General features: G+C 42.9%; 1 protein-coding gene across 1 annotated transcript in view; it reads right to left on the reverse strand.

The window, feature by feature from the left end:
- The window catches only part of LOC135515002 (liprin-alpha-2-like), a 228,167-nt gene that overhangs the window by 10,219 nt on the left and 197,102 nt on the right, over positions 1-20,846 (reverse strand). Inside the window, exons 16-21 of the mRNA XM_064938792.1 lie at positions 18,394-18,423; positions 16,860-16,987; positions 16,503-16,687; positions 11,350-11,434; positions 6,503-6,584; positions 5,021-5,221 (exon numbers count right to left, since the gene is read on the reverse strand). Coding sequence (XP_064794864.1) covers positions 5,021-5,221; positions 6,503-6,584; positions 11,350-11,434; positions 16,503-16,687; positions 16,860-16,987; positions 18,394-18,423 — 711 coding nt within the window. The remainder of the gene's footprint in view (positions 1-5,020; positions 5,222-6,502; positions 6,585-11,349; positions 11,435-16,502; positions 16,688-16,859; positions 16,988-18,393; positions 18,424-20,846) is intronic.

Here is a 20,846-nt window from a genome sequence, read left to right on the forward strand (position 1 = left end):
CAGTCTAGTTTGATATACCTCAGTGTGTTCTTTCTAACAGACTCAGTCTAGTTTGATATACCTCAGTGTTCCACAAGGTTAAACCCCTTTCTAACACACTCAGTCTAGTTTGATATACCTTTCTAACAGTGTTTGATTACCTCACAAGGTTAAACCCCTTTCTAACACACTCAGTCTAGTTTGATATACCTCAGTGTTCCACAAGGTTAAACCCCTTTCTAACAGACTCAGTCTAGTTTGATATACCTCAGTGTAACACACCGTTAAACCCCTTTCTAACAGACTCAGTCTAGTTTGATATACCTCAGTGTTCCACAAGGTTAAACCCCTTTCTAACAGACTCAGTCTAGTTTGATATACCTCAGTGTTCCACACTTTTAAACCCCTTTCTAACAGAGTTAGTCTAGTTTGATATACCTCAGTGTTTCACAAGGTTAAACCCCTTTCTAACAGACTCAGTCTAGTTTGTTAAATAACAGACTCAGTCTAGTTTGATATCAGTGTTCCACACTGTTAAACCCCTTTCTAACAGACTCAGTCTAGTTTGATATACCTCAGTGTTCCACACCGTTAAACCCCTTTCTAACAGACTCAGTCTAGTTTGATATACCTCAGTGTTCCACAAGGTTAAACCCCTTTCTAACAGACTCAGTCTAGTTTGATATACCTCAGTGTTCTAACAGACTCACTAGTTTGATATAAGTGTTCCACCCCTTTCTAACAGACTCAGTCTAGTTTGATATACCTCAGTGTTCCACAGTCTAGTTTGGTTAAACCCCTTTCTAACAGACTCAGTCTAGTTTGATATACCCAGTGTTCAGTTTAACAGACTCAGTCTAGTTTGATATACCTCAGTGTTCCACAAGGTTAAACCCCTTTCTAACAGACTCAGTCTAGTTTGATATACCTCAGTGTTCCACAAGGTTAAACCCCTTTCTAACAGAACAGACTCAGTCTAGTTTGATATACCTCAGTCCACAAGGTTAAACCCCTTTTAACAGACTCAGTCTAGTTTGATATACAGTGTTCCACAAGGTTAAACCCCTTTCTAACAGACTCAGTCTAGTTTGATATACCTCAGTGTTCCACAAGGTTAAACCCCTTTCTAACAGACTCAGTCTAGTTTGATATACCTCAGTGTTCCACAAGGTTAAACCCCTTTCTAACAGACAGTGTTCAGTCAGACTCAGTCTAGTTTGATATACCTCAGTGTTCCACAAGGTTAAACCCCTTTCTAACAGACTCAGTCTAGTTTGATATACCTCAGTGTGTTAACAGACTCAGTCTAGTTTGATATACCTCAGGTTAAACCCCTTTCTAACAGACTCAGTCTAGTTTGATATACCTCAGTTTGTTAAACCCCTTTCTAACAGACTCAGTCTAGTTTGATATACCTCAGGTTAAACCCCTTTCTAACAGACTCAGTCTAGTTTGATATACCTCAGTGTTCCACAAGGTTAAACCCCTTTCTAACAGACTCAGTCTAGTTTGATATACCTCAGTGTTCCACAAGGTTAAACCCCTTTCTAACAGACTCAGTCTAGTTTGATATACCTCAGTGTTCAGTTGTTCAGTCACCTCAGGTTAAACCCCTTTCTAACAGACTCAGTCTAGTTTGATATACCTCAGTGTTCCACAAGGTTAAAGTCCCCTTTCTAACAGACTCAGTCTAGTTTGATATACCTCAGTGTTCCACAAGGTTAAACCCCTTTCTAACAGACTCAGTCTAGTTTGATATACCTCAGTGTTCCACAAGGTTAAACCCCTTTCTAACAGAGTCAGTCTAGTTTTTCTAACAGACTCAGTCTAGTTTGATATACCTCAGTAGTTTAACACACCGTTAAACCCCTTTCTAACAGACTCAGTCTAGTTTGATATACCTCAGTGTTCCACAAGGTTAAACCCCTTTCTAACAGACTCAGTCTAGTTTGATATACCTCAGTGTTCCACAAGGTTAAACCCCTTTCTAACAGACTCAGTCTAGTTTGATATACCTCAGTTTAACACACCGTTAAACCCCTTTCTAACAGACTCAGTCTAGTTTGATATACCTCAGTGTACCACACCGTTAAACCCCTTTCTAACAGACTCAGTCTAGTTTGATATACCTCAGTGTTCCACAAGGTTAAACCCCTTTCTAACAGACTCAGTCTAGTTTGATATACCTCAGTGTTCCACAAGGTTAAACCCCTTTCTAACAGACTCAGTCTAGTTTGATATACCTCAGTGTTCCACAAGGTTAAACCCCTTTCTAACAGACTCAGTCTAGTTTGATATACCTCAGTGTTCCACAGACTCAGTCTAGTTAAACCCCTTTCTAACAGACTCAGTCTAGTTTGATATACCTCAGTTTAACACACCGTTAAACCCCTTTCTAACAGACTCAGTCTAGTTTGATATACCTCAGTGTTCCACAAGGTTAAACCCCTTTCTAACAGACTCAGTCTAGTTTGATATACCTCAGTGTTCCACAAGGTTAAACCCCTTTCTAACAGACTCAGTCTAGTTTGATATACCTCAGTGTTCCACAAGTTAAACCCCTTTCTAACAGTTAAACCCCTTTCTAACAGACTCAGTCAGTGTAGTTTGAGTTTATACCTCAGTGTTCCACAAGGTTAAACCCCTTTCTAACAGACTCAGTCTAGTTTGATATACCTCAGTTTAACACACCGTTAAACCCCTTTCTAACAGACTCAGTCTAGTTTGATATACCTCAGTGTACCACACCATTAAACCCCTTTCTAACAGACTCAGTCTAGGTTGATATACCTCAGTGTTCCACAAGGTTAAACCCCTTTCTAACAGACTCAGTCTAGTTTGATATACCTCAGTGTTCCACAAGGTTAAACCCCTTTCTAACAGACTCAGTCTAGTTTGATATACCTCAGTGTACCACACCAGTTAAACCCCTTTCTAACAGACTCAGTCTAGTTTGATATACCTCAGTGTTCCACAAGGTTAAACCCCTTTCTAACAGACTCAGTCTAGTTTGATATACCTCAGTGTTCCACAAGGTTAAACCCCTTTCTAACAGACTCAGTCTAGTTTGATATACCTCAGTGTTCCACACTGTTAAACCCCTTTCTAACAGACTCAGTCTAGTTTGATATACCTCAGTGTTCCACAAGGTTAAACCCCTTTCTAACAGACTCAGTCTAGTTTGATATACCTCAGTGTTCCACAAGGTTAAACCCCTTTCTAACAGACTCAGTCTAGTTTGATATACCTCAGTTTAACACACCGTTAAACCCCTTTCTAACAGACTCAGTCTAATTTGATATACCTCAGTGTTCCACAAGGTTAAACCCCTTTCTAACAGACTCAGTCTAGTTTGATATACCTCAGTGTTCCACAAGGTTAAACCCCTTTCTAACAGACTCAGTCTAGTTTGATATACCTCAGTGTAACACACCGTTAAACCCCATTCCAACCCATTCTAATCTGTTGTTGATTCTAATTTTAGCAGCCATGATCACTGTGCTTTGCAGCCCCACTGGATCAAGCTGTCTGACCTAGATAAGATCACTTGAGGGGATGACAATCTCTATTAAAGATACCGTACTAAAGGGCTGCTCACGCATGCCTGTTTCACACTATAGAGCCGAACAAGCCCAGCTGTACTGGGCAGCACAGTACGGTTCGGGTCGGCCCCATAGGGTGAATCAGATGTCACTGTCTGTGAGCTTAAAGGAAGCCGAATAACCAGTCCTGTGACTGGTATGGAGCAGAACCCTGCATTTACAGGGTTGATTAACCCGGAGTGTAAACTTAAAGTGGTCGTTTGGTTCAGAGGGGCAGGGAACTGACCATCAGTCACAGCAGGGGGCACCATGGCAGAGGGGGGGTCTATAGAGTCATATTCCCAGTTCACTGCTCCTTGATGAAAGATTCATGAGCAGTGTGTGTGTGTGTGTGTGTGTGTGTGTGTGTGTGTGTGTGTGTGTGTGTGTGTGTGTGTGTGTGTGTGTGTGTGTGTGTGTGTGTGTGTGTGTGTGTGTGTGTGTTCGTGTGAGAGAGAGAGTGTGTGAATGTGAAAACCCTGCTGGTCATCTATGAACATCTTGGTCATGTTCTGTTAAAATCTCCACCTGGCACAGCCAGAAGAGGACTGGCCACCCCTCATAGCCTGGTTCCTCTCTAGGTTTCTTCCTAGGTTCTGGCCTTTCTAGGGAGTTTTTCCTAGCCACCGTGCTTCTACATCTGCATTGCTTGCTGTTTGGGGTTTTAGGCTGGGTTTCTGAACAGCACTTTGTGACATCAGCTGATGTAAGAAGGGCTTTATAAATAAATTTGATTGAAATTTGATGGATAAAGCTACATAGAATAAACAGTTTGTAGCATTAAGCTCAGCAGGTTCCTCAGAGGTTATGACAACTCACCATGACAACTCGGAGCTGTGAAACAGACTGAGGTATAAAATAACTGTTGGTGTGGTAAATTAGAGTAAATGCTGCAGAGCTGAATTAAGTGCATGAGCTGATTGACACTACTGAGAGATAAACAAGCCGGCCTTAACCGGTTTCCTACCATTCTCTCCAACATTCAGTTACCAACACAAAGGATAGAGATGCTACACAAGCCAGGCTCTCTGACTGTGAAGGCGTTACAATGCAAACTAGCAGAAATAGCTTCTTGAGTGTCTTTACCCTTGAAGACTATACCGTCTGTGTGTATGTATGTGTGTGTATGTATCGGAGCTAAGAACGTGCCGTAAGCTCACTCAGAATGTTGCCGGTAGAGCTATCGAATAGGTCGACAAACGCTTGGATTGCTTTCACTGTAAAGCATAATTTCTAAATCTAACACTAAAGGGGAAATATTTTTAGTAATATTTATTGTATGTAGCGCTATGCTATTCAGCGGTTGTTGATGACACTTATCCCGTTAGTGGGATTGCAGTCATAACAAGTTAAAGCCCAGACAGGCAGGTTCAGGGAGACAGCGCTATATGCTAAGCTAATACACTGACGGCAGTTACATGCATAGGTGCATATGTGTGTGTGTGTCAATAGACACTCACGGTTCTGGAGGTTGGCGGGGCAGATGGACTGGTGAGGGAGACCATCTCCTGGATGGCCAGTCTCAGTTTGAGGCGGTGCAGGGGGTTACTGATGCCAATCTCCCTCTGGATCTCTGTGTCCGACAGGGCAGACATGATGGCACCGCTCTTCACGTTGGCACGACACGCCGCCACGTACCAGGCTGGCATCCCCAGCCACAGCTGAAACAGGAGGAGGAAGACCATTTGTGATTTCATGTAAAGTAGCGAGTGAGCTTGTATTTACAAATTATTGGTGATGTGGTGGGAGGACTTGTCTACCATCCTTACTTATGGTAGACAAGTTGAGTAGCATTTCCTTGTTTTAATAAAGATCTACTGAGAAACAGTAGGGGGCAGTCATGGTTGAAATGTTCACCTTGTATGTTCAAGCATGTTCTATCATAATGAAATGAGGAAAAACTGAATACAGACATAGGATATTTCAATGAAGACAGAAAATAAACTGTGCTGATTCATTGATAGGCAATGCATTCATTTACTTAATGAATACCCATGTTAATATTAAACAATATCACTATGGCCTTTATGAGGTGTAATGTCAAGCAATTACACTCAACCCCATTTGGAATTGATTTAACTAGGAAAAGGTGTGCCGGGGAGAACATAGCATAGTAAATCACAGAGTAGACCTTTACCAACAGCCTCTGAGGCTTCCACCAAGGTGACATCAAAATCTGTGACATTGACTCCCATAATATCAGTGAGTTCCAGATTCAATCCACTGCTGGTCCCATAGGCCCAACGCCAGAGTGTTTCCCAGTCCTCCAGTACCCCCAACATCACACAGTGTTGTTATAGCCTGGGACAAACACACCTCATTCAACTCATTGAGGGTTGATGATCAGTTGACCAGTTGTATCAGGTGTGCTTGTCCAGGGCTACAATAAAAGTGAGTACTGTTGGGGTACTGGAGGACTGGAGTTGGGGAAACACTGGATTAGATAATAGACTTAATATAATAAAGCACCAAGAGTCATGTCAGCCAGAGACGTAATCATTTTATAATAACTCTGGGTAACATGCTGACTACTACGGCATTGGACTTCCCTGGGTCGTAATTACAACACATCCAACGATTATGTAACAGCACTGTGTCGTTCCACATCCTTTATCAGTCATGTTTTGATTTAAGGAAAGCATCTGGTCTGCATTTCGAAGTGCCGTATTAGAAAGGGTGACCATTAGGCTGTGGAACGGCATCGGCTAACTGATTTGAAATGTGAAACATCCTCATCGGTCAGAGGTTAGAGGAAAATGGGTGTCGTATCTCAGGTGAATGCTGAGTGTGCAGACAGGGGAGTCGAGGAGGAATAGACCACTTCACCGGGGTGGAGAATATTATCTTCTTCACAGAGTGGGAGTCTGGCACAGACCTTGTGAATCTATCCCAGAGGCGGGAGGATTGAGAATGGCTCCAGGCCAGAGTAGAGGAGTGCCTACCTCCAGCCAGGCCACCACTGTGGGGCCGTCCCATTGGGCGAAAGGTAAGCCTTTCCTCCTCGCCTCTTCCAACAACTCGTGCCTGAGGGCGGGAGCAGAGACATGGGATTAATGCACTGCACACACACATATACTGAGACAGTCACCCCCCCCCCTCACACAAGGCATTAGTATTACAACAAGATTTTGTGTGTGTGTTCACTGTACAGTGCCACACACTTTATCTCTCACAGGCCAGAGCTTTCTAAAAGGGCACGGTCTTATCGTACAGTACATCAATCTCTCCATACACACACTGCATGTAAGATGAGTACTCTCACTCTCTGCCCCTAGCTCTCTCTCTCCCTGTCTCTGCCTCTCTAACCCCCTCTCTCTGCCTCTTTTTCTCTCTGCTACTCTGCCTCTTTCTCTCTTTTTCTCACTCTGCCCCTCTCTCTCTCTCACCATCTGGTCCAGACACACCTTGAAGGGACAGCTAGGGCTGCTGGGCTGGTCACTGAAGCCTGACTTTGAGTTGCTAATCTGAAGAACCATCAATCTCCACTTGTCTCTGTGCTGCAGCTGGGAATGTATTACTACTGCTGAGATACTAACCACAGAGAGACTGGGCTTTTTCTGCTGACTGAGATACTAACCACAGAGAGACTGGGCTTTTTCTGCTGACTGAGATACTAACCACAGAGAGACTGGGCTTTTTCTGCTGACTGAGATACTAACCACAGAGAGACTGGGCTTTTTCTGCTGACTGAGATACTAACCACAGAGAGACTGGGCTTTTTCTGCTGACTGAGATACTAACTCCAGAGAGACTGGGCTTTTTCTGCTGACTGAGATACTAACTCCAGAGAGACTGGGCTTTTTCTGCTGACTGAGATACTAACCACAAAGAGACTGGGCTTTTTCTGCTGACTGAGATACTAACCACAAAGAGACTGGGCTTTTTCTGCTGACTGAGATACTAACCACAGAGAGACTGGGCTTTTTTCTGCTGACTGAGATACTAACTCCAGAGAGACTGGGCTTTTTCTGCTGACTGAGATACTAACCACAGAGAGACTGGGCTTTTTTCTGCTGACTGAGATACTAACTCCAGAGAGACTGGGCTTTTTTCTGCTGACTGAGATACTAACCACAGAGAGACTGGGCTTTTTCTGCTGACTGAGATACTAACTCCAGAGAGACTGGGCTTTTTTCTGCTGACTGAGATACTAACCACAGAGAGACTGGGCTTTTTCTGCTGACTAAAATACTAACCACAAAGAGACTGGGCTTTTTCTGCTGACTGAGATACTAACCACAGAGAGACTGGGCTTTTTCTGCTGACTGAGATACTAACTCCAGAGAGACTGGGCTTTTTCTGCTGACTGAGATACTAACCACAAAGAGACTGGGCTTTTTCTGCTGACTGAGATACTAACCACAGAAAGACTGGGCTTTTTCTGCTGACTGAGATACTAACCACAGAGAGACTGGGCTTTTTCTGCTGACTGAGATACTAACTCCAGAGAGACTGGGCTTTTTCTGCTGACTGAGATACTAACCACAGAGAGACTGGGCTTTTTCTGCTGACTGAGATACTAACCACAAAGAGACTGGGCTTTTTCTGCTGACTGAGATACTAACCACAGAGAGACTGGGCTTTTTTCTGCTGACTGAGATACTAACTCCAGAGAGACTGGGCTTTTTCTGCTGACTGAGATACTAACCACAGAGAGACTGGGCTTTTTCTGCTGACTGAGATACTAACCACAGAGAGACTGGGCTTTTTCTGCTGACTGAGATACTAACCCAGAGAGACTGGGCTTTTTTCTGCTGACTGAGATACTAACCACAGAGAGACTGGGCTTTTTCTGCTGACTGAGATACTAACCACAGAGAGACTGGGCTTTTTATTCTGCTGACTGCAATATCCTTTTGAGAGTCTTGCTGAATGTATTCTTTCTGGACATCTTTAAATCGTGTTTGGTGTCTTTATTCACATTCTTTGATGGAATACTGCATTTTTGTGTGGCGGTGGAAGTGTTCAATAGGTAAACTAAGATGGCCAGAGTGAAATGGAGAAATGTGTTATTTATGCTGAGCACCACTTTGAAAGCAGTGCTAAGCACTCCTGCCGCCATACTCAGCTCAGAGTAAATTGCACCTTATCTAGGGAGAGCAGAGGAGAGGAGGTTCTCTTTACTCAGTCATGTACCAGGCAATTTGTAATATGCTGATTCCTGCGACACCAACTCTGTTAGGCAGAGAGACAGAGATCTGATGAACGGTCTATATAAAGGTGTGTTTGGGGTGTGTGGGTGTGTGTGTGTGTGTCTCATCTTTATTGCTGTGTGCACACTGCTAACTAATGGAGTTGGGGAGCAGATGGGTGGGAGGCCTATGGTGTAGAAAAGAACCAGAGAGGCAACGCTAGAGAAATACCCAACTGTGGAACGCTACTTCCTGGAGACAGTTGATAGTGTCTGACTGGTCTAAGAGTCTGAATATAGAGAGGGCCTGTTGAGCTGATAAATACATAACTCACACAACATGCTACACACATAAAAACAGACTTCAGAAGTTACAATTCTATTCAGTGAGAGTTCTAAGGCAGGAAACTACTTCTTGAGTGCAGCTAAAATGTCTTCCATCTGGAGACATAGTGGCCAACATGAGGCATATGGAGAAAAGGCATGTGACACATTATGTATGTGACTTGGTCAGAGTTGAAGGCCTCAGTGCAGAGAAAGGGCACTTGAATACACCATACAAAGACTGAATGGACTGACAGACAACATAGGAGATGTGTCCATTGATATTAATCAATAATCAATTGTTTCCATTCAATGTCGTATCAATACAACAGGCATATAGATAGATATGTTCATGTCAGGTTGTTATGGATGAGATACACATCCACTGAACATAGCTGGGAAAGGAAGGAAACAGTTATGACAAAGAAAATAAAACAACAAGATATGACGCCCCATAACCCGGTATCAGAACCGGTTATATCTCAGTCACAGATATAGAAACACGCACAAGGAAGGAGGAAAGTATTGGACATTCCAAGTATAAAAATCAACCCCATTAACGGGTGACGGCACACATTCTTTGTCCAGCCATGGATGCAGCCGCCACTGCACTGTGAGGGAGAAACATTTTATACGGTATATGAAAAGATAGAAAGGTCGAAAGGAAGAAAGACAGCTAGAAAGCAAGGGGTCATTAACAGCCATAGAGGGACAGAGTGACGTCAACTTTGGCACCGGCCATTGGGAGGGGGACAGATGGATGGACAGAGAGGTGGACAGACGGCACAGCGCTGACAATGGAGATGTCCAGGTGTCACACTGTCACAACTTACCCGCTTCTTTAGTCACAGGATGAGAGGGAGGGAGGAAGAGTACAAGGAGAGAGAGAGAGGAAGAGAAAGTGACGGGAGACAAAAAGTGCACAAATGTTAATGAGTTAACACCCCCCCCCAACCACCTTGCCCCCAAACACACACGAATGCACAAACACACACACACACACACACACACACACACACACACACTGCCCATACATGCACGGACACATATTCAAACACACACACATGGATGCAGGCACCCCCCCCGCACACACACACACACACACAGCAAAATAGAAACAGTCTCTCAAGTAGACAGGTGACAAGAGCTTTTCCAAAGACTGACATTAGAACAGTAGAATGACAAGTCAAAGAGTAGTATTGGTTAGCAAAAGAAAAGCCACTTTCTTCTTCTCTTTGGTCGATGCAGCTTTTTACAGCATCGCGTGCAGGCAGACGAAAGATAATGCACTTGGGGCAAGACACCTGCAATGCATTGGCTCACATTCTTCACAGGAACAAACCAGCCAAATGCCAAACATTACCCAACACATCACACATACACAACACATCAGCAATGAACCATCACAATATTGACCAGGCTGAAAATGTCAATGTAAATTCAGCAGGCAGTTCAATAGCATGCACTGGAGGAGAGCATCAAGATGCAAGGCGGTCCACTTCCTGGAAAACTGGAGAGTCGACACCAAATAGAACACAGTCGTCATCATCATAATACCTTCTATTGATCATCTGTAAGGGTGGGAAAGTTATTTGTCATGACAACTCAAAGCTCGCCGACAGAGAACACATTTGTCATTTGGCACTGACACGGTAGACACATACATCCCCAGTTGAAAGGAGATGAAACTTGCACACGAGGGAACCCCTCTGTTTTCTCATTCATGTGTGTGTTTAAAGAAAACCAAACCAAAAGAATGAACTAAGAATCGTAGGCCTACAATGTGTGACATGAATAGACTGCCAACCCAATCAATAGTCTGTGTTTGGTTAGGGGGGATCCCTCTATTGTATGTCTGATTCAGGTTTCTGGTCTGTATTGATCCTCTCTCTGCTGGAGAGTGGGAGTATTGGAGATGTATCTTCTATCCAGCCATGTGGAACTGCCTCCTATACAGGGAAAGGACTAATGAAACCAGGGATTCCTCACCAGCCACTGTGTACGGGGTCAAAGGTTGGAAGCAGGATAATGATCTCTATTCAGATGTACTATAGACAGATACTGCTGTCTGGCACATAAAACAGTGTGTGTATCATAACACTTTAGTAGTGTCACTACTACAGTAGTGTCATGTACAGTAGATTAACACAGGGGGGTGTTAGAACTGGTGTGATACATTGCCCAGTGTTTCTAGTGTCACAGGTATGATTTATCTCCCACTGGCTGTGATGTGAGCCAATCGAGTATTATTGAGCGCAAGGTTGTTGTTTGTTTGGGGTGAAATGCTGTGGTGGCAGGTTTGAGGGGCAGGAGGGGGGTGTTGTGAAAACGTACTTCTTTTTCAGCCGGCGGTCTTTCTCAGCCTGAGTCCCCAGCTTCCCCACAGCCATGTCCTGACCCAGGTCTGGATCAGACACTCCTGTGAGAGAGGGAGAATGGGACGTTACTGCACTGCCTGTATGGCTCATAGAAATCATCCAGTGTAGATAGCATCCAGACAGTACTAGCAAGGAGCCACATTTATCTCTTCGGAATCTGTACTCAACAGAGAGTTTACGCTTTTTCAAAGTCACTTAACTTCTTTGGGCTGGGGGCAGTAGTGAGTAGCTTGGATGAATAAGGTGCCCAGAGTGAACTGTCTGCTACTCAGGCCCAGTTACTAATATATGCATATTATTAGTATATTTGGATAAAAAACACTCTGAAGTTTCTAAAACTGTTTGAATGATGTCTGTGAAGAAAACATAACTCATATGGCAGGCAAAAACCTGAGAAAAAATCCAACCAGGAAGTGGGAAATCTGAGGTTTGTAGTTTTTCAACTCATTCCCTATCGAATGCACAGTGTCTATGGGGTCAAATTGCACTTCCTAAGGCTTCCACTAGATGTCAACCGTCTTTAGAACCTTGTGTGATGCTTCTACTGTGAAGTGGGGGCGAATGAGAGGGGAATGAGTCAGAGGTCTGGCAGAGAGCCACGAGCTCGCCACGCGCGTTCACGTGAGAGTTAGCTTGTGGTACCTGAACTATTTGCTCTGACTCTACCTTGCACTGAGCCTACACACACTCACTAGACTATATATACACACCATACTGTATACACACTCCCTAGACTATATATACACACCATATACACACTCACTAGACTATATATACACACACCATACTGTATACACACTCACTAGACTATATACACACACACTCATTAGACGATATATACACACAACATATTGTATACACACTCACTAGACTATATATACACATCATATACACACTCACTAGACTATCTATACACACTCACTAGACTATATATACACACCATACTGTATACACATTCCCTAGACTATATATACACACACCATACTGTATACACACTCACTAGACTATATATACACACCATACTGTATACACACTCACTAGACTATATATACACACACCATATACACACTCACTAGACTATATATATACACACACCATACTGTATACACACTCACTAGACTATATATACACACACTCATTAGGCGATATATACACACACAACATATTGTATACACACTCACTAGACTATATATACACATCATATACACACTCACTAGACTATATATACACACACCATATACACACTCACTAGACTATATATACACACACACCATAGTGTATACACACTCACTAGACTATATACACACACACTCATTAGGCGATATATACACACACAACATATTGTATACACACTCACTAGACTATATATACACATCATATACACACTCACTAGACTATATATACACACACCATATTGTATACACATTCCCTAGACTATATATACACACACTCACTAGACTATATATACACACACACCATACTGTATACACACTCACTAGACTATATATACACACACTCATTAGACAATATATACACACAACATATTGTATACACACTCACTAGACTATATATACACACCATATACACACTCACTAGACTATATATACACACTCACTAGACTATATATACACACTCACTAGACTATATATACACACCATATACACACTCACTAGACTATATATACACACCATATACACACTCACTAGACTATATATACACACCATATACACACTCACTAGACTATATATACACACCATATACACACTCACTAGACTATATATACACACCATATACACACTCACTAGACTATATATACACACCATATACACACTCACTAGACTATATTTACACACCATATACACACTCACTAGACTATATATACACACCATATACACACTCGCTAGACTATATATACACACACACAAACACACACAATTTGCTGCTGCTACTCTGTTATTTATTTTACTCATATTATCTATCCTGATACCTAGTCACTTTACCCTGCCTTCATGTACATATCTACCTCAAATACCTTATTATTATCTATCCTGATACCTAGTCAATTTACCCTGCCTTCATGTACATATCTACCTCAAATAGCTTACTATTATTATCGATCTTGATGCCTAGTCACTTTACCCTGCTGCCTTCATGTACATATCTACCTCAAAGACCTCGTACCGCTGCACATTGATCTGGTACTGGTACTCCCTGTATATAGCTTCACAATTGATCTGGTACTGGTACTCCCTGTATATAAACTCAGCAAAAAAAGAAACGTCCTCTCAATGTCAACTGCATTTATTTAAAAGAAAACTTAACGTGTAAATATTTATATAAGTTCCCCAGACATGTGACTAACAGAAATGGAATAAATCAAAAGTAAAAAGTGTGTGGCCACCAGCTGGATTAAGTACTGCAGTACTGCATCTCCTTCTCATGGACTGCACCAGATTTGCCAGTTCTTGACGTGAGATGTTACCCCACTCTTCCACCAAAGCACCTGCAAGTTCCCAGACATTTCTGGGGGTGAACCCTCCGATCCAACAAGTCCTAGACGTGCTCAATGGGATTGAGCTCTTCGCTGGCCATGGCAGAACACTGACATTCCTGTCTTGCAGGAACTCACGTACAGAACGAGCAGTATGGCTGGTGGCAGGATGTGGGTGGGTTTATGCCCATAGGCAACATTATTGCGGGTGATGTCTGGTGAGGACCTGCCTTACAACAGGCCTACAAGCCCTCAGTCCAGCATCTCTCTGCCTATTGCGGACAGTCTGAGCACTGATGGAGGGTTTGCACGTTCCTGGTGTAACTCGGGTAGTTGTTGTTGCCATCCTGTACCTGTCCCGCAGGTGTGATGTTCGGATGTACCGATCCTGTGCAGGTGTTGTTACACATGGTATGCCACTGTGAGGACAATCAGCTGTCCGTACTGTCTCCCTGTAGCGCTGTCTTGGGCGTCTCACAGTACGGACATTGCAATTTATTGCCCTGCATTCCTCATGCCTCCTTGCATCATGCCTAAGGCACATTCACGCAGATGAGCAGGGACCCTGGGCATCTTTCTTTTGGTGTTTTTCCAGAGTCAGTAGAAAGGCCTCTTTTAGTGTCCTAATTTTTCATAACTGTGACCTTAATTGCCCAACGTCTGTAAGTGGTCAGTGTCTTAACAACCTTTCCACAGATGCATGTTCATGAATTGTCTATGGTTCATTGAACAAGCATGGGAAACAGTGTTGAAACCCTTTACAATGAAGATATGTGAAGTTATTTGGATTTTTATGAATTATCTTTGAAAGACAGGTTCTTGAAAAAGGGATGTTTCTTTTTTTGCTGAGTTTAGATCCATTACTGATCTGGTACTGGTACTCCCTGTATACAGCTCCATTATTGATCTGGTACTGATACTCCCTGTATATAGCTCCATTATTGATCTTGTCATGACGTTGCCCTCTTTGGGTACGGCGAGCACCATCCCCCTCTCTCTGTCTCCTACAACAAGGCTGCTGTGGTCAGAGAGTTTGTAAATTCCTGGAGGAGATTATCTCCTCCTGGCCACAGTATAGAGAGAGAGTGTGTTTTCATTGAGAGAACAAAGTCATTTCTTGCACCTCACAGAACTTGAGGTCTGAACAACATTTATGTTCTGGAGAAGGTATAAAAGATTTGTGAAGAATCCAGCTACAAACTGGTCCATTTGGTACAATTTTGTGAAACTCATGGGAGACAATACGGCCACATTACCATAGCGCTGTTTATACAATAGCCTCAGATATGAGGTTTACATCTAATTGTTGTATAAGATGAATGAGTGAGGATGATACTGTTTGTGAAATTGTGTAATGTGATTTTGGACTGTTTAATGAAGGAAACAATTCCCTTTGGAGTTTAACTAAATCAGAGGACCGTCCATGAGCACAGTTATGGTCTGGCATCCTGGGACAGGCCCTTTTCTGCTCTTCTGAATAAAACCCCCACCCGGGTTATCTATCACCAGACCATGTTTCCCTCAATTACGAGAGGACTAAGGTTGAGACCGGCTTACCTCGATTAACGAGAGGGCCAAGGTTTGAGAGGAGACCATAAACCTGAGTATAAGCTAAGGATTGAGTAGATGGCTGAATCTTTTAACCATACCACGTGGTTAAACTCTTAGACTATCGATACCGACAGAATAAGAACAAGTCTTTGATATTAATTACTAGTCTGCAGCTAAGAATTCGGTATCATTGAACACGAAACAGACAGCCGCCGAAACATCTATTCTATAAAGACATGAATAAATGTCACTCTGAACTACCCATTCTAACCACGACAGAGAGAGAGAGAGGGCGGACAGACTCTCCAACAGAAACAAACTTTTCAACAGAGATCCCGACGACACACTGAACGCAAATATATATATTGATTGCAATTGTTCCCGAATGAGTGAGCGTTCATGTGCAAAGGATTAGCATTTCAATTGTTATAATTATCACTCTGTCTAATAAGCCGCCATACCGGTTTAGCCCACTAGGGCACATTCCCCTATCATTTCCTTGTAACTATCTACTGTTTCTTAAGCATTTCTGTGAATTACTTAGTTAGTAAATAAATTATTTTAAGACAATTGATGTATTGTTTGACTTTTTGTTGACTCATAGTGAAGACTGGGTTCGTGCAGATAAGCAACAATTTACGATGTTTGGAATGAGACAAACATGAGGTAAATAATAATTCATTAATTCGAAGACTCATTGATCAGATATTAAAATATCTGAGTTATATTAGGAAAATTATAACTTTGTAATCTGAATATTTTCCTTGGTGCCCCGGCATCCTGGTTAATTACAGTTACATGATTAATCAGTTTAATCGCGTAATAATAATTGCAGAGAGTTATTTGATAAATAAGTCTTCAGTTTTAATGATGCCAAAGACACAACAATCTTCAACTGGTACTCTCTGTATATACAGTGGGGAGAACAAGTATTTGATACACTGCCGATTTTGCAGGTTTTCCTACTTACAAAGCATGTAGAGGTCTGTAATTTTTATCAGAACATAGAGTACATAGAACAGACAAGAGCAACTCATATCAGAGAGGTGCTGAGTGTAGACCAGTACCTTGGCTCTGCCCAATGGCCTCCCTGTGGGCATGCAGCTGTGCCAGTCTGGTCTTCTCCTTCTTGCCAAACAGGCGTCCGATGGAGGACTTGATGCCCTTCTTCTTGGGCTGCTTGTTGATGGAGTCCTGACTGCTGGCTACGCTGCTCAGAGCACTGGCCTCTGCCTCCAGGCTGGCAGCAATGCTGCAAACACACACATGCACACATATGCATACACACGCATGCACGCACGCACACACACACACACACAGTCAAGGAAAAAGATACAACTTGGGTAAGAGATCATTTGTCTCATAAACTACCGTCAGGATTAAGAAGGTGGAGTATGTGTGTGTGTGCTATAAGTGCAGCATACCCTCGGGCCTCGTTGTGTGAGGAGGCTGGCAGTGTGCGGGTCATGCGTACTGTCCGGGGCGTGGGAGGAGGGGACGTCTCACACTTGATGGTAGCCTTGTCCTGGCCGTCATCGTCAGTGGCCGCAATCTGACCGTGGAGAGGTGAAGATACCTGTTAGTAGCTCTTATAAAACTAGTATAGTAACACCTCACACATCAATCTCTACAACACTGTTATTACACTATAGTCACACCTCACACGTCAATCTCTACAACACTGTTATTACACTATAGTCACACCTCACACATCAATCTCTACAACACTGTTATTACACTATAGTCACACCTCACACATCAATCTCTACAACACTGTTATTACACTATAGTCACACCTCACACATCAATCTCTACAACACTGTTATTACACTATAGTCACACATCAATCTCTACAACACTGTTATTACACTATAGTCACACCTCACACATCAATCTCTACAACACTGTTATTACACTATAGTCACACCTCACACATCAATCTCCACAACACTTATTACACTATAGTCACACATCAATCTCTACAACACTGTTATTACACTATAGTCACACCTCACACATCAATCTCTACAACACTGTTATTACACTATAGTCACACCTCACACATCAATCTCTACAACACTGTTATTACACTATAGTCACACATCAATCTCTACAACTCTGTTATTACACTATAGTCACACCTCACACATCAATCTCTACAACACTGTTATTACACTATAGTCACACATCAATCTCTACAACACTGTTATTACACTATAGTCACACCTCACACATCAATCTCTACAACACTGTTATTACACTATAGTCACACCTCACACATCAATCTCCACAACACTTATTACACTATAGTCACACATCAATCTCTACAACACTGTGATTACACTATAGTCATACCTCACACGTCAATCTCTACAACACTGTTATTACACTATAGTCACACCTCACACGTCAATCTCTACAACACTGTTATTATACTATAGTCACACCTCAATCTCTACAACACTGTTATTACACTATAGTAACACCTCACACCAATCTCTGCAACACTGTTATTACACTATAGTCACACCTCACACATCAATCTCTACAACACTGTTATTACACTATAGTAACACCTTACACCAATCTCTACACCACTGTTATTACACTATAGTAACACCTCACACCAATCTCTGCAACACTGTTATTACACTATAGTCACACCTCACACATCAATCTCTACAACACTGGTATTACACTATAGTCAGACCTAACACAATCTCTACAACACTGTTACTACACTATAGTAACACCACACACATCAATATCTACAACACTGTTACTACACTATAGTAACACCACAAACATCAATATCTACAACACTGTTTGCTTATAGGTTTTCAGAGTCCAATAATGGCAAGGATACACCAGACCATGACAGTCATCTACAGGAAGACAGAGGTACTATGAATTTGAAATGTCTGATGTAATAAAATGAACATATCATTTGTACTGTACCTTTCTCCTGTGTTTCCTCAGATCACTGGGCTGCAGGGTGGAGGACAGGAAAGAAAAGGAAAACAGCAGTTTACAGTAAATCAGTAAGATTAAACAAAATGTCCTCCTCCATACAGAAACACCTCATTTATAGTGATGTTATAGACATGCCTAGCCGATATACCATCAGGTGGGCACATGACCTGTCAATTACACATTACACCACACAATCAATTACAGTGATTTGTTGAAAAAAATAACCTGCATTGTCACTATTCATTTGTGTGGTCAATAAAATCAAAGGCTCATTCTTTAAAAGCCCCTGGGTATTGGCAACATTCACTCTCTGAGACCGTTTGACTGGCTGGCGGGGATTTGAATATTTTTAGCCCAGTGGAGGATAGAAAAAAGAGACAGACTTCCTGTGATGGGGACATCTGGAGCGCTACAGCCCTGGGTCAGTGTGTGTGTGAGACAGACAGACAGACAGACAGACAGACAGACAGACAGGCAGGCAGGCAGGCAGGCAGGCAGGCAGGCAGGCAGGCAGGCAGGCAGGCAGGCAGGCAGGCAGGCAGGCAGGCATGCAGGCAGGCAGGCAGGCAGACAGGCAGACAGGCAGACAGACAGACAGACAGACAGACAGGCAGACAGACAGGCAGACAGGCAGGCAGGCAGGCAGGCAGGCAGGCAGGCAGAAAATCCTCTATCGAAGGTACACACAGTCAGCTGATCAGTTCATCCTAATCCGTGTATTTCTAGATTGCCATTCAATAATGTCATCTGGGGATTCATCAAGGCAGACCTTTTTTCCTTGGTGGTATTGTCTCCATCGGAAGCTGGAGCAGCCAGAGCAACACACTAGTAAAAACAACCAATGTACCTAGGCACATGACAGGGAAGTGCTGCAACAGGCTGACCTAATGTAGACAGCACTTTTATTGACCTAACAGACAGTACTTTTATTGACCTAATGTAGACAGCATTTTTATTGACCTAACAGACAGTACTTTTATTGACCTAACAGACAGTACTTTTATTGACCTAACAGAGAGTACTTTTATTGACCTAATATAGACAGTACTTTTATTGACCTAACAGACAGTACTTTTATTGACCTAACAGACAGTACTTTTATTGACCTAACAGACAGTACTTTTATTGACCTAATATAGACAGTACTTTTATTGACCTAACAGACAGTACTTTTATTGACCTAATGTAGACAGTACTTTTATTGACCTAACAGGCAGTACTTTTATTGACCTAACAGACAGTACTTTTATTGACCTAACAGACAGTACTTTTATTGACCTAATGTAGACAGCATTTTTATTGACCAAACAGACAGTACTTTTATTGACCTAACAGACAGTACTTTTATTGACCTAATGTAGACAGCATTTTTATTGACCAAACAGACAGTACTTTTATTGACCTAACAGACAGTACTTTTATTGACCTAATGTAGACTTTTCTTGACCTAACAGACAGTACTTTTATTGTAGTCAATCACGGACTACAGGAAAAAATCCAGCCCAGTCACGGACCAGGATGTCTTGCTCCCAGGCAGACTAAATAACTTTTTTGCCCGCTTTGAGGACAATACAGTGCCACTGACACGGCCTGCAACGGAAACATGCGGTCTCTCCTTCACTGCAGCCGAGGTGAGTAAAACATTTAAACCTGTTAACCCTCGCAAGGCTGCAGGCCCAGACGGCATCCCCAGCCGCGCCCTCAGAGCATGCGCAGACCAGCTGGCTGGTGTGTTATCGGACATATTCAATCAATCCCTATACCAGTCTGCTGTTCCCACATGCTTCAAGAGGGCCACCATTGTTCCTGTTCCCAAGAAAGCTAAGGTAACTGAGCTAAACGACTACCGCCCCGTAGCACTCACTTCCGTCATCATGAAGTGCTTTGAGAGACTAGTCAAGGACCATATCACCTCCACCCTACCTGACACCCTAGACCCACTCCAATTTGCTTACCGCCCAAATAGGTCCACAGACGATGCAATCTCAAACACACTGCACACTGCCCTAACCCATCTGGACAAGAGGAATACCTATGTGAGAATGCTGTTCATCGACTACAGCTCGGCATTCAACATCACAGACCCTGGGTCTCGACCCCGCCCTGTGCAACTGGGTACTGGACTTCCTGACGGGCCGCCCCCAGGTGGTGAGGATAGGTAACAACATCTCCTTCCCGCTGATCCTCAACACTGGGGCCCCACAAGGGTGCGTTCTGAGCCCTCTCCTGCACGCCTCTAACTCAATCATCAAGTTTGCGGACGACACAACAGTGGTAGGCTTGATTACCAACAACGACGAGACGGCCTACTGGGAGGAGGTGAGGGCCCTCGGAGTGTGGTGTCAGGAAAATAACCTCACACTCAATGTCAACAAAACTAAGGAGATGATTGTGGACTTCAGGAAACAGCAGAGGGAACACCCCCCTATCCACATCGA

Source organism: Oncorhynchus masou, chromosome 26 (assembly GCF_036934945.1).
Source record: "Oncorhynchus masou masou isolate Uvic2021 chromosome 26, UVic_Omas_1.1, whole genome shotgun sequence".
NCBI classification, from domain to species: domain Eukaryota; kingdom Metazoa; phylum Chordata; class Actinopteri; order Salmoniformes; family Salmonidae; genus Oncorhynchus; species Oncorhynchus masou.